This window comes from Pleurodeles waltl, chromosome 11, assembly GCF_031143425.1.
Source record: "Pleurodeles waltl isolate 20211129_DDA chromosome 11, aPleWal1.hap1.20221129, whole genome shotgun sequence".
Taxonomy (NCBI): domain Eukaryota; kingdom Metazoa; phylum Chordata; class Amphibia; order Caudata; family Salamandridae; genus Pleurodeles; species Pleurodeles waltl.
The window spans coordinates 935,415,995-935,431,435 of NC_090450.1; the positions used below are offsets into that span (position 1 = coordinate 935,415,995).

The 15,441-nt window shown below is 42.2% G+C and overlaps 1 protein-coding gene across 1 annotated transcript in view; it reads right to left on the minus strand.

Moving 5' to 3' along the window:
* Positions 1 to 14,506, minus strand: part of RAB35 (RAB35, member RAS oncogene family) — a 136,626-nt gene extending 122,120 nt beyond the window's left edge. Inside the window, exon 1 of the mRNA XM_069215037.1 lies at positions 14,318 to 14,506. Coding sequence (XP_069071138.1) covers positions 14,318 to 14,369 — 52 coding nt within the window. The 5' untranslated portion in view covers positions 14,370 to 14,506. The remainder of the gene's footprint in view (positions 1 to 14,317) is intronic.
* Between the last annotated feature and the right edge of the window lie 935 nt (positions 14,507 to 15,441).

Below are 15,441 nucleotides of genomic sequence, written 5' to 3' on the forward strand. Positions count from 1 at the left end.
TGATGATAGCCAGATTATTGTTACCATCCCTGATTATGTTTCCTCAGTTGTGTTGAATTTTATTATATGCATGCTGGAAATCAGCAATTGGATTAAGGACAACTGCTTAAAGCTTAACACAGAGAAAATGAAGTCCTTGTATTTAGCTATCATCATTGTATTTGGACTTCTATCTGGGGGTCTGAGACATTCAGCAACCTTCCTTTCCCTGACAAATCTTGGGGTGATTTTCGACGAAAAGCTCTCCTTCAATATAAACAAGAGAGTCGTATGACTAGCTGTTGTTTTCATATTATTAGATCTTTGAAAAAAGGTTTTATCCCTGTAGACTACTGCAATCCGCTGTATCTCGATTTCCTTCAGGTTTCCCTTAAACTGCAGTTGGTCCAGAATGCTGCTGCTCTACTCATTTTGGGCATTCCTAAACATCAGTTAGTCTTGCAGGGACTGAGAATGTTGCCCTGGCTTCCTGTTAGGGAATGTAATTATGTTTAAAGTCCTATGCATTGCACACAAGGCATTATATAATCTTGGTTCCCGGTTTTACACCTATATTCCAATGATATTCAACGGAAAGGTGCTGCCCTCAGCCAACAACAGGCTAGTAGAAGTGCCAAGAATGTACAGAGCTCAACAGGGTGGCAGACACTTTTTATATGCTACAGCCCAACTGTAGAAGACGTTGCCATGTCATATCTCAGAAATAGAGGGGCATCCATTGTTTAGAAAAAATCTTAAGACATGCCTCTTCTCGTTAAATTACCCGAGTGTTACTCGTTCTCTCTCCTTTCTGACACGTTTGGTCTCTCAGGAGTGCAACGCCCTTTCGGTATTTGTACACTTTACAAATATATTTTCATTTCGTAAGATTGCTAATCTAACTTTCATCTAAGATTTTGGGGTTTTTCAGCTGAATTTTTCAGTGCTCGAGGATTGCTCCATACACCGCAGCACTGCTTGGGTGACAGTCAGGTCGGGCCCAGCATCCACATAATTAAAGCAGTGAGCACCCACAGTTGGCACTGTAGCAACCAGCAGCATAAGCAGAGGAGAAAGTACAAATCTTGCCTTTGCGCCAGAGATGCCGAAGCAGCTAAGCTTTCCGTACTGGCACCAGTGCTGAGGCACCATGTGATCGTGAATTTCAGAAGGTTTCTGATATTTCCACAGCTAGGTGGTTGTGCAGCCTGCTTCTGAATACTGCTGCAAACAAATAATAGTGCAACCTCATGTAATAACACAAAGAGATAGCTCAGGATTTAAGCGAGGTCACTTATAAGAGGTAGCGCACACACCTGATTTTGTGATGCTACAAAACACATCAGATAGTGCAGCCTCTGACTAGCTCAGTAGTCATTTCTTCTCTTGCAAATATGCAAGCACTTGACAGGTGGTATTTTTGGAGCCTTGTCTGGACTAGTACAATACTTTGCTATTGCCTGACAGTTAAAGCTGCAGCTGTGTGATAACTGGCTTCTAGGAAAGCCTGACCCCGTGTGCTGCTATTGCCTTGTGTTCCATAAATCCAAACACTGTTTCACTTGTACTTGAAATATCGGGCCTATATAAATGTTATGTGTATGGGAAGTACACCCTTCAGAATTACGCAGCAGTGTAGATGTTGCAGACACCCCTCTACTGAGGACCTCAATATGTCTCCAAGATCATGTACAAGCAATTACTGCACTTGACCCAGGGACGCCTGGTCTAAAATTAATGTTCTTACTCGGTCACGGGGCCCCATTCCCAAGGACATATCTTATATAAAAGGAGAGTGGGGCCGCACTGCGCCACCTTCCCAAGCATTCTCTGACCCCAGCGGCCCCACCTAGGCCTCTCTTTATTATACGTGGGTGCCCACCCGGATGACCTACCAAGCAACACGTTGGAGGCCGTAGGGGGAGCACCAGAGCCCCACTCAGCTCCCTGCATAGTGCGGCAGTTGGCACTGCTCCAGCTGGGAGGGAGCAGTACGTGTTACACTTCCCTGCCCACGGGAGTGCAGGAAGGGAAAAAGAACAGAAGCCTGCTCCCTGCCAGCTGGAGCATGTTTAAACCTCCTGCTGGCTGGGAGCAGACTTACCTTCCCTGCCTGTGCTACTGCAAGCAAGAAAGGCAAGTTTGCTCGAGTTTGGCAGGAGATTTAAAAATAATCTCTTCAGGTGGGAGTAAATGTGTTTCCTGCCTGCACTCATGCGGGCAGCAAAACTACTGTGTCCAGTGGGAGGTTTCCTCGGGAAACAGTAAATGAAACGGCCCCTCAATTTATTTTTATTGATTCTGGGCCTGGGAGATGGGGGGTCCCCGTGGTGTAATAAGGCTCAGGGAGGATCCCCACAGCCCTCTCCATTCTTTATGATTTCAGCCCCAAGGGATGGTGTCCTTGGGGCCTAACAAGGCTGGGCAAAAGAGGCTACGTGCATCCTCCCCTTAACTGACATACCTGGACCCAGGGAGTGGGGTCAGCAGGACCCAAAATGGGCTCAGGACGGGGCCCCTATTCACGCCCCTCCCCATATATATTTGAAAAAAATGGCAGCTGCATTTTCTTTTCTTTCTTGCACGATTGTAGCAAAAATTATAGATTTCCTTTATTATTTTGGCCTAGGGTGGGGGCTCTAAGTCCGTTCCTTTCCCCTACCCTGCTCCCTTTTTTTTTTTTTATTTAAATTTAATTTCAAGGCAGGGGACCATGTCCCCAGTCCTGAAATGGCTGCCAGCAAAATTTCTCATGTTGCAAGCAGCCAATCAGAGCACAAGCTCCCACTGGAGTCTGACTCCTGCTGGAGCAAATTAGCCCAAGGGAAGAAGGCTCACTGGGCCAAACATATAGCTCTATTTCTGAACTGGCGCTCCCATAAGACTCTTGTGGGAGTCGCTCGGACCCAACCATCCAGATATACAGATATTTTTTACCCTTAACCTCACAAAAACTACAGAGCGGATTTACAACAAATCAGAAAAAGCACAATCTGTGAATCAAGATCTAGCTTCCTGCCAATTTGGTGTAGTTCCGTTCAGCAGTGTTTGCAGTAGCGTTGGCTAACGAAGTCTATGGAAACTGCATGAGAAAATTTACTTTTAGGCCCCACTCATTTCCCCATTCCGCCACCCATCTCGGTCCCCGTAAAATGGATCACCCGAAAACTTTTCAAGACGTAGCTGAGGTGAATATGTGTTTTCTTTTTTTTGGACAGTTTTGTGAAGATTTGTCAAACAGCGCCAAAGTTATTAGCAAATGAAAAACCACCATGTCCGTGGAAAAGCTAACTTAACTATAACTACCCAGTGGTGACCATCATTTTAATTATTTTATAAAGTAAATATAATGTCAATGTTTCAATCCTAGAGCAAAGTTATCCAAAAGGCAGAAGAGCACTGTACAGAGTAAAAAGAAAAAAAAAAAAAAAAAGCATAACGTGCTACAAGATTTAGCTGAGTTAAGGATGGTTAATGCATTGTGATGAAGTTTTTTTTTTTTTTTTTTAAAAAGAGGCGAGCCGTTATCTTTTTTCCTGAGTTGGATCAGTGTTAAGGCAGTGCTGATAAATATCAAGATGTTGATCCAGATCCCAGGTTGGCAGCTGGAAAAGAGCTGACTTTAATTAAAAAAAAAACCTTGTCAGTAGTCTGACAGTGCCCTGACAGCAGGTGTGCCAAAACCCACCGAGATTTTGAGTTTGTCTACAAGGTAAGCAGGGGTGCTGGATGTTATGGCTTTGTAAATGATGCAGCTTACTTTGAAGATGGTGTGTGTTGGCAAGCAGCACCAATGGTATTCCATCAGGATGGGGGGTGATGCAATCTTATTTCTTCAGACTCTGGGTGAGATGTGCTACGGCGAGCAAGATACCCTTAAGGGTGTTGCTATCATCCAAAAGTGAGATTCTGGGAACCTAAACACCAGTTCTTCAGTCACTTTCTGTAAGAAAAGGTTTCACTTTATTTAGGAGTGCGAGTGGGATCCAGGTTCATGTAATTGAGCCAGGAATGTACTTTTTCTAGTTTGTTGTTCTTGGCAAATCACAGGAATTCGGTCATGTTTGGGTTGAGCTTCAGGTAAGCTATTGATGAAATCTATGGGGAGAAACTGTCCTACTTAAGGAATCTTCAGATTTTTTATGTTCATCTGCTACCATAAAATTCAGCATACATGTAGAAATAGCATTTTGTGCATATATGAGAGAAAAACACAAGTGCACTTGAGCCGACAACCACAAATGTCACTAGCGACCAACACTGCAAGCAAAATGACCCCTGTTCTGCGAGATAAAAGATGTAACCAGAAAAGTCAAGCGCTCAAATATCTGAATTGAAAGTGTATTGGCAAAACTACTGAATACAAACGCTTGACAAACACGTAAATGAGAATTTGTCAGAACTGCAGTGTTTTACAGGAGTTATGGCATTAAAGCCTTGTCAATAGGTTAATTTGGCTAAAAACAGTGCCATGTCACATGTGAAACCATGTGAAACCTATTCTCAATAAAAACACTTAAAGACTGATAGTTATGTTTGCTCTGTGGATCAATTGAAAACGCTATCGAAAACTAAATTTCTAAAAATCCGAAAAGTACGTTGTAATCAAGAAGGGGACAACAGAGTATCAAACCTGGAAAATAAATGTGAAAGGAATTAAACAATATGGGATCCTTTTATGAAACCTCTACATGCATAATCAGATACTTACTAAAAACAACACACCAATCGCCCACCAGATAAATTAAACAAGGGAAAACCAATCAATAAGACGTTGGCATAGTGTTGAGTTCCTCAGAGTTCACTACTAAGAAAAAGCACCACATGGGCAGAAGCAGTGTGACTTCCTTTCCACACAGCACAAACAGTAACAGGAACAACCATTGGTAAATGCAATAGGATTCGCCTACATGATTATTACTAATTAGGGTCAAGCTCACAAGCACTCAGACCTGCTGTAATCTCTCTGTGGGCTTTCAACCATGGCCAGCTACTGCTATTTATTCTTTGGTGGGCTTGTCTTAAATGCTTAATTTTTATTGGTGCATTTTGTGAAATGTCCCTCTTTTGTGTGCTGAGTTCCCTCCCAGGCGATTTCACTAAGTAAACTTTTTTGTTGGCCATCACACTAGGTCACGCTTTCTCCTGTTAAAGTGTGTGATGGCCCCTCCTCCTGTTTTGGTTTGCCTTTTATCCCAGCCGCGATCCTTTCTAGACATTCACACAGAGAGCCAATAACTCTCACGGCGGCCGTGGCATTTTGAATTGACTTGCTTATGTCAACTGTTTTACTTTTCATTTTCAATTAATGTGGCAAGAAAAGGCCAGTTAGGAATTTACAACGCTATTAGCTCTAACTCGAGCAAACGTAAAACTTGCTGCTTTGCAAATGCTTGTTTTTTTTGTTGTAAGTTTTAGCTTGGCGAGCAAGTATAAAACTGATGTGGTAAACTAATATTTGAGCAGGGGTACCTGAATGCCAGATGGTAAGGGTGTGACATGCAAAAAGGTGTGCATGCTCACCGATAAATGTAGTGAAAATAATACCTTACTGTCTGCTGGACACTGTAGGAGAATAAGGAACAACATTATAATGGACTGAGCCAAGAACAATAAAAGAATTGCGAGGAAAGAGACATCTAACTCTCATAAGCCAACAATAGAGCAGGCTAGGGAGGAACAGCAAGTGGCGTTAGAAGACAAGCACATGACGTAGGAAAGAAAAAGAGTGAACTCACAGAAACATCGGACTTTGAAGCAACATCACAAAGATCAGATTGAGCACCGGAAAGTGAGAAAACAATGGTGATGAAGAGTCATCGCAGACCACCTCTATGATAACGTTTTGGTTAAAGATTATTTTGCTCATTTTCACATTTTAGATGAAACAGAGGAAAAATGCACTCTGGAATCATTTTGCAGATACGAATCGGTTGTGTAGAAATAGTAAGTATGCGATTGCCTTGAATATTCTAAAGTTCAAAGGATCAACATAAATTCATTTTAAATGCAGCCTTGAGATCATCCAACACACAAGTGTGGCTGATTTCAACAATTACACAGAGTATGGGACCCGAGTTTTCTGGAATAACAGTGCATGCACCATTGTCGGTAAAAATAGAGTTTGAGTACGAAGCCAATTAACCGAATGAAGTGCAATAAAGGCAGAACTGTGGCTTAAATAACTTATTTAACTTGAGGTTCCATACCTTGCTCTTTCGGTGAACCCGGATATCAGAACTAGTGCATCTATGCCACTGGTGCTGTGCTCTTGGAATTTGCAGTGATAATGTGCAATAGAAGTAGTCTTTCAAATGCAAACTGAAGCATCTTGCAAACTACTGCCAGGCTGGTGGGAGCCATTGGTGCACCCTGAAGTGCAGCCTATACTATGGGCAATAAATGGCAGAGGCTTGCAGTTTAAGTGTAATTAAACACCTGGACTGCGGTCCCCAAAGTATGCATGAAGTAAGCATAAAAATAAATAAATACATATTTACAGACACTGAAAATCTTGCAGGGATACCTATATCACCTAGATGCCAACTGGTTTACAAATCAGCGCACATCAGAATTGTATATCGCCACAGTAATGTTCCAAGACGGCCTCCAAACCGAACACCAGTCTTACTGAGGCTCAGTAATGAAAGAGGAATAACATGCGCTCTGGCAGCATGGACAGCGGGAGCTTTGGGGTGATCCGATGATAAAAGAAGCAACCTCGCGGCAAGACGCTTTGTTGCACACAAGCAGTGATAGAGGGGCCCCGGGCCCCTCAAATGTTTAGACACCGTCTTGGCGGTTGCATCGGAGGAAGTTTGGAATGATCCAGTGACAAAATACGCAGTCCGGCCTGGGGACTCTCGGAAAACTAAACAAGGAGGAGCAAACACAAGAACAAGAAAGAAAGCCATCTAATAATTGATTAAACCAAAAGGTAAGCAATGGGTTCTTCCTAAGCCCACTTCAAGGTCTAGTATTCTCCACAAGAACACTTCGGCAAATGTACAAATGGTGCGCCCAGATGTAAATTTGATCAACGACTAATGTAGATGCAAGGCTACTGGAATTATGCTGCAGAGGAGGGCCAAATTATACAGCAGCTTTGACTAAATTGTGTGGCAAGGAAAAAGAAAATTATGCAGCATAATGCAACACATTTTGTGATAGTGTTACTTCATTGTTTTATCATTTGTGCACTTTGTCATTTTTACAATTAACACTGTGTGGGAACAGCTTTCATTTCATTGGTACTAGTTTAGCAATCAAATATAGCCAATGCTTTAAATGGGGGGGACTCACCGGTACTGAGTACCGGCACTTTTTTTTTTCCTCCCAAGAGTACCGGAACTTCTCCGTTACAAAGGAGAGTACCGGTACTCACTGTAACAGGCCCGCATTTAAAGGGACAAATAGTCATCATGTGAGAATGCACCACATTTCTACAATGCGGCGCATGCTCTCATGATGGCCATTTCACACTGTCACGGCAGAGCAGCGTGTGACGTCACCCGCCAGGTAGCTGTGTGGCGGGAAGAAAAGAAAGCCCTTTAAAAAGCGCAATTTGCGCTGGCTTTCACTTTCTTCTTTGCCAGCACAAGCACAGCAGACGGAAAAAGCCATCATCAGACAAGGGGCAGAGGAGAGCAGCTGCAAGCAGGTTTGCTGCCAGATTGAGGACCCAACCAGGAGTCATCAAGCAGGACAGGACTCTGTGCGATTATCGAGCGACATCGAGTTTCAGCAACTGGACCCTCATGCCATCCAGAAACAGATTGCTTGAGGTCTTTTAATGTTTGTCAGTAGCCCGCCCCAAGCCCCGCCTCTATCCCCACCTCCTTACCACGCCCCCAACCAAAGCTCAATATGAAGAGTACCTGCACTTTTTTTTTTCCATTTAAAGCACTGAATATAGCAAAAAGCAACAGAAAGGTAATCTGTCAACCTTTACAAAGGGCCTTCCACTGCACTGCAAAGCGTGTTAAGGCACTTTTAGTAACTGCTAATCCTTTAGAGCTAGAAAAAAAAACGTACTTTTATTGTAAAATCTGCACATTATGCAGCAAATGAAGGATCATGTGGCAAAAGAATTATGCGGAAAATGCCAAGACTGCAAAATCGCACAAGTTCTTTGGCCACGGGTACCAACAAGTTTATGCATCTGTGAGAAACAAAATACCATGGTATGGTTCTGTAAGTACAAAAGGCACAGAAAGCAGAGAATAAGACTTGATTTCAGGAAGAGAGAGAAAATGTCAAAATCCGATTAAAAAAAAAAAGAAAGAATGTACTGGGTCTCGAATTTGCGAGGGTTGGAGCTATTGGCGCTGTAAATGCATAACTGGACTTTTCTTGCCACATATATTAATCAATTCTGCCTCATAATTTGGTCCTTTCCTGACACATAATTCCAGTGGTTCTGCATCTAACTAAAGCACATCCATTTACATTCGTCCTCTATCTGCAGAATTTTTTTTAAATGTTGCTGTAGAGCATCCTAATTTAAATCTGCCATGCTAATTACAAAAGAATACCACTTCCGCCACACCACCATCAGAGTTGGTAGCTGGCTAACACAATCCCCCCCAAAAAATACACAAGACAGCCATGGAGGAGTAAAAAGAGAAATAAGCTAGAAGGGTCACCCAAACATATCAAGAGTGTTCAAACAGTCATGGTGTACCAAGGATGTTAAGTTGGCCTGAATCATGGGTTCATAATTGCAAAAAGTAAAGATTAATTAAACATATACATACAATTATTATGTAATCCCAATAAAAACATTTATCAGGGATAAAAACAGCCACCAAAGCGTTAGCCTGCGGTGCAAGCCCCGGCGTAAAGGAATATTCAAAGCGAACCTCCAATGAATTTTAAAACAGGCTACCCTCCACCCCAACCCACCCCCGCCAGCAGAACACCACCCACTGGAGACCGGGTGCAAGAAGAGGTGAAAAAGGACAAAGTAGACAGGAAGAAAGGGGAAATGGCAGGAGAAGTCTGAGGTGGAGCAAAAACACAAAAGGGCAGAATCGTCAATCTATTAAAACAGACTCTCCACTCTCCCAACATGGGCCCGTTTGACAACGAGAATGTCCCAGAAATGTTCTAACCATCCACCTTCTTCTGTCCCTCTGGAAATGTTGCAGGGCTAGATGTCTTGCTGCCTTTCAGAAACGCCTGAGCCTCCTCCGTCTGCACAAGTTTCCCAGGTCCACGCGTGAGCAGTCAGTCAGTGTAGGTGTTTTATTTTTGCATTCTGAGACTTGTAGTCCTAATGTCCTAATTGCATAATGGAATGAACAGCACTACAAGTCGTAGAATGTCACGGGAAAGCCTAGTCTGGACGAGCTGCTTAAACATGGAGCTGGGTGGACTAAGAGCTGGTGGGGTAGGGGGCTGAATGCTATACGGCCTAGAAACCCCATGCCATGTGTGACTCCGTAAGCCAGTGCTGAGTTTTCATTCCACATCATGGTGATTTGTGCTTGTCGACTGTGTTGTTTAGAATGAAAAGTGCGCACAATCCCGAGCATGTAAATTGATCTTAGAAAACAGGGCGGAGTCATAGGTGGCGTCAGGGGTGACATATTGGCGCATTACAGCTGCTTCCAGATGACTCCGTTTCAATGGAATGGCCATCTTCCAGGCCTGGGCTTTTTCTTTCTTTTTTTTTTTAAATCACTGATTTGAAGATGAACCAGAAATACAATTCCTAGAATGGAATTACTGTTAAAGGGCAGTCAGGATCTTGGGTCGTTCCATGGCATGTATAATAAATTACACTTCAGCAAATAACTATACGAAAAAATAACAAAAACTGAAGAGTGCTTTTTTTCATTCCGTACGCACAAACAACCAGAAAATATGAAAGTATGCAACACAGCCTTTTTTTTTATAAACTGCACCACTGAAGATTCTAGGATGTCGTGTGTTTTTCCAAAGTAATTGTATGTACATTTATATTCAGGGTTTTGCCTGTAAAACAGGACTATTAATATTAGTAAATATGTATCTATAAAAAAAAACTGTTTTGCAGCTATATAAAAGTATAACGAAGAGGCTATAAACTGCTACTAGGTGGTGTTGTTGCCATAGAGAGAGCTCAAATGGAACATACCAAAATACCAGTGCATGCAGGGGCTGTTGCTAAAAGAAGGAGACTAGGGGGTGCTTCCAGTAAAGGCCATAATTCTGAGCCCAACTAGTATAGGAGTGAAAACAGCCATACACGAAAGACCCTAGCAAAAGAAATCGCACAAAAGCTGAGATATTAGTCACTCTCTTTGACTTCAGTGGAATTACCAAGTTAAAGTAAATGAAGATGCTTGGAAAACGTGGAACTGGGTCACACATTTTAGAAAGGAATTATGTGTAAAGCATAACATACAGCCATGCAGCATGAAGCGCAGAGGCAAAAGAAAATAATGTGCCACACTAATCTATATGGTCAATCATGCAATCATCCATGTAACAAGGTCAGTCTGCAAGGTGATAACAAAGAAGCCTCAAGGCGGGACAAACGTGAAGCATTTTACTAAGAAATTAAGGGAATTTTGAAAGGCAGCACAAGGAATGAATACAATTGGATAAGTGTGGGGTGGGTGTGGGTAAAGCCCAGAGATGTAGATTCCATGTCGAAGACAGCACTTGTGCGCAGCCTAGCTCAACCTTAAAAGGTGGAGCCACTGGACTGAGTTATAAATTTGCACAGTCAATAGAATTTTCAGTTATCAAAGCAGGAGCAGGATCCTTATGAAACAATGCTGATGCTTCTGCTGCAAGTTCTTTAATAGGCCTTCATCAAAGCCAGGTAATAAACCACTAATTCTCAGTTTCACACTATGACATCTTGGCCACACAAAGTAAGACTTATTTACTCCTGGCTCGATGAGATAAAAGATCCAGTAGTTGAATTAACTGATTGATCTTTCCATCAACTCCAAAATCATACGCAGGATTGCATTCTAAAATACCGAACACTTGTTTTGGGATTGAAAGGGAGGCAATTTGCAAAAGTAAGGTTTTGAATTTGTGTTTTATGAATAGGGCTCGATAAAAGCTCAATACAAAACCTGGGCGCAGAGATTAAATATTCATGAAGTAAATCAATAACATAAATCATTTAATTAGTACAAATGTATCTGACTACACAAATGTACAACAGATTGTGATGTCAAAGATTTCCTTTATCTATATTATATTTGAAATACAGCAGCAGAACTTTTCACTTTCAGCCCCACTGTTCCATAGAGAAGTATCTCTTGAATCTCTTAATGAAAGCTTGCAATACTCATTACTGCGGGCTGCTTACAACTTGCACATAGCAAATATACTGAAAGCACCTAGTGACCCTAAAAACCTATGGACAGTGAAGTACAAAGAACATCGAAAACACACACAAGAGCTCTAGTTAAAAATGGAACTCTTTACAGTTGCGACTTAGAAAACAAGAGATAAAATTGAGAAAAGTACAGTCCCCGACACAAACCTCACCACACGTTCCAATATAAAAAGCACCAAAAAACGTTATTAGTATAGAGGGGAACAGTACCGGAGATGGTTAAACATGGACTATAACCAGATCACGCAGCCGCAATCTAAAATAGTACTAGAAAAGTAACACATGTCATGTCCGACACATGGCCCACAAAAAACCCTGGACCCGAGAAACTAAGTACAATTCTTCAATAGAGTTAGATAGATGAAAGACAAAATAACAATCATTCTATGATATTGGTATATCCCAGAAAACAATCCAACCTAAAAACAATTAACCATCTTAAACAGCGATACCTTATCCACAACTCTCCTCTACCCCAAACAAACCCCGCAGATGGAATAGATTACAGAATGCAGTTAGACATATAACATAACAGCAATCTTCAACAAAAAATTAACCCATACAAATATCCCAGCATTGATTTAAAAATAATAATTATTTATTTTAAAAGTACCAACATCCATTTTGAAGAATCCCGTTGCAAAGCTCATCTGTGATTTGAGTCAACTAAATAGCATAGTGGTTCTTAACCTTTTGACTTCTGTGGACCCTCACTAAATCATTACTGAAATCGGGGTCCAACACTGAACTATTATTAAAATCTGACAGCAAGGTTTTATCCAATTAAAGACTGTACCCAAAACACCAAATATGACTGTCAGATTCTAAAGGACCCAAGTGGGGCCATTATGTCAAAAATAATGTACAGGTAGGAGAACGAGTGCTGCTACTCCTGCACTGTACCTTAGCAGACACTACACAACGATGGACTGGGTACGAGGATTCTTTGTCATAGAAGACATACCAACCAAGCTGTTACACAGAGTATGAATTCGATTCTTCAAACGTGGTTAGTGACTGCTTGCTCTAGGACAGTGGTTCTTCACCTGAAGTGCGCAGTCCCTACTCAGGGAATCTGTGACTGTTTAGAACATTAAATAATATTAAGGATAAAGTATATCTAAAGAAGCAAAATCAAACTTTTTAAAACGATCTGTCAATGTGAAAGAATTCGAAATTGGAGGATAAAAATTAATTTGGTATCCTTAGCTTGTTTCATTGGAGCAGTGCAAGTGGATGGAGTTAACTGAAGCACCAACAGAAAGAATACATGCATTAGGAGCAAAGTAGACAGTAATTTGCTAGATTCTAGCATATTACTTTGTCTTTAAGAATTTTAAAAACAATTTTTACTATAGTTCCAACCTCTCTACTAAAAATACGTTTTCTATGTTTGACTGTGTATTTCAATATTTATTTGTTTGATGCATACTTGTTTCTGTAATTTTATATTTTGTTTTGACATTCAAAGCACAAAAACTGTTTGGCCGGGTGCCCTCGGATTCCGATAATGACTCACTGGAGGTTCCAATAATGATTCAGTGGGAGTCTGCAGAAGTCAAAAGGTTAATAAACAATGCTCTACGACTGTGAAAAGGCATAACAATTTGCAGACTAGGAGAGTTTGTGTGCAAATGATTTAGTTGACCAGAAACTATGGAACTAACTTTTCAGTGACCCGTGGGGCTATATCAAACATGGTAGACTTCTTGTTACGACCAAACCTGTATTATTTTGAGCACATTAAGTTGCCTGTACAACAGTGATCTGGATGCCCTGCTTGTCAGTTCTATGGAGATGCTTTCGCTTCAGTTATCTGTACTTAGTACAGGTTGGTGACCATATCATGTAACAAAGCAATATATGTAGTTCACTCAAGTCCCATTAAGAACTTTCCTCACACCAAACAGGTACATAATCTATAGCGACCGCTCAAGGAAACAAAATCATACTATTGCCTCAAAACACAATTCATAAAATGCAAATACGATATTTAAATGATACTGCAAGCCACTCACCACAACCACCACTACACACACAATGACAAATTTTCAATGCAAGATACAACCGTGGTGACTGCATAATAAACAATGCAATGTATCTAATAAATAAGAAATACACATCATCCCAGGCCAAACAGGCTCCGGTGTCCAACTCATTAACTGTTAAATGCAGATGAACCCCACCCTTAAAAGGTAATGCTAAAAACCACGAGTACCGTCGCAAAATAAACCACTAGCAAATAAGTCACGGGGGTTACCCAAACTAACTGCACAATGCATGTCATCCACAAATAAATCCATGCGACTTTCCCATTAAATGCCCGATACAGACCAGCAACAATGTATAAGCCAAAGCAAATAACTACAGCATACCACCATGCAATTGTTCAACGCACCCGTATGTAACTGACTAAAGTCAATTATTGGCCCATATACCCAAACGAGCACCTCTTACAACCCAAGTAACATGCGGTCCAATGCAAATGGCCCACGAATAAGTTCTGGATCCTCTGGAGAACACCCAACTCAGGTAATCTCCACTCCTAACAACGTATCGTACCCATCCATAACCAAAGTTAACTGGCCTCAGTACCAGTCGTCTTCCAGTCCCAATCTCGGCTTCTCGCTCTGGCTCTCCTTGTTTTATGTCAAAGACTGTACTTCCGCCCCAGCCACCTCACCTCGGCCGAGGCCTTTACTGAACAAAACCTAGAATTGCCTATCATTTCTCTACCCCAAATACTCTCTCTTGCTCTTTACTTAACTAGGACCCCGCTTCAGCTCCCCTGGCGAGCTCAGTTTCTTCTGCAGGGATGTCCATAATCTGCGCCCCCAACCTTCCTCCGGTAACATGCTTTCCCTGGCCCGACTAGGTGCGGTAGGCTCTTGCTGCCGTTCGCCTAGCCCCGGGCCTCAGCCTTCTCCCTCCAGTGTTTCGTTTATCCGGTCCCCTCCCCAGTCCCTCATTTCCGGAGACCACCGCCCCCCTCACCGCTGTCGCCGATGATGAGCAGCTTGAAGAGATGGTCGTAATCCCGAGCCATCACTGCGGCCGACTGGTGGGGGTGCTGTCAGGACCGGTACCGTCGGCCTCTCACTCGGTTTAGGCTACGGATCCGCTTCCCGAACAAACAGCCGGAACTGACAGCAGCAGCAACACCCTCCGAGCCGCCCTGCGCATGCGCAGGTGGCGCGCAACCCCACCACCAAGGCGGCCCCTGCGCGCGCCTGCGATTGTGTCAAAGCGCATACCCGGTAGAATGTGACCCTTCGTAGACATAAAAGACAGACAATCGAAAGGCGGTGGGGTAACCGTCAGCGAAAATATTTCAAACCTCATGGAATAGAAGACCTTACTGAGAGTAAAAATGGGTTAAAAAATGCACTATTTTACATAGGTTTCCTATCTATTATATGATTATTAACTTGCCACTTTTTAAATCGAGCTACATGGTGTTGGATATTTAAAAACCAGAAGTAAATATTTTTTAAATATTAAAATACACACTTGATTGTATACACCAATCACAATATTTTCCTAAAGTTACAAATCTTTGTTTCTTGCATTTTTGAACTTTATATAAGGATTAGATTGTCGTAAAATGACACCACTATAAAAGGGGCGTGGTTGCTAAATTCACAATAGAGAACATTAACTCTTTTAGTCCTCTTTTTATGATTAAAGCTCAACCACGTTATGCCGTAGCCACCTAGGCGTTACTGCTGGACATTTATATTTAACATAGTGGCGTACGGCAGGTGCCATGTTAGGAGTAGTGATTTACTCTGTCCATGATAAACCTATGGACAGAGGTGGGTGAAATACACTCCGTACTGAAATATTTTGCGCTCAATAATGTGCAAGTTGAAGATTTTTTAAAGTACACTTTTAACAACTCGGGTGCGTGCATAGAAATGTTCACTAATTGGGCTATTGAGAACACATCTCAAACCTGGTAGCAGGGCTTAGTGCGCAGACACAAGTAAAGCGAGCGCTGTTGCTATTGGTCACGTCACCCACCTGTCACAGGGGGACGGGGTAGGTACCGCGAAGAGCGCCTCAGCCTATAAAGTGCGTCAGAGATGAGACGCTTCCTCCCACACCCAATCATATGA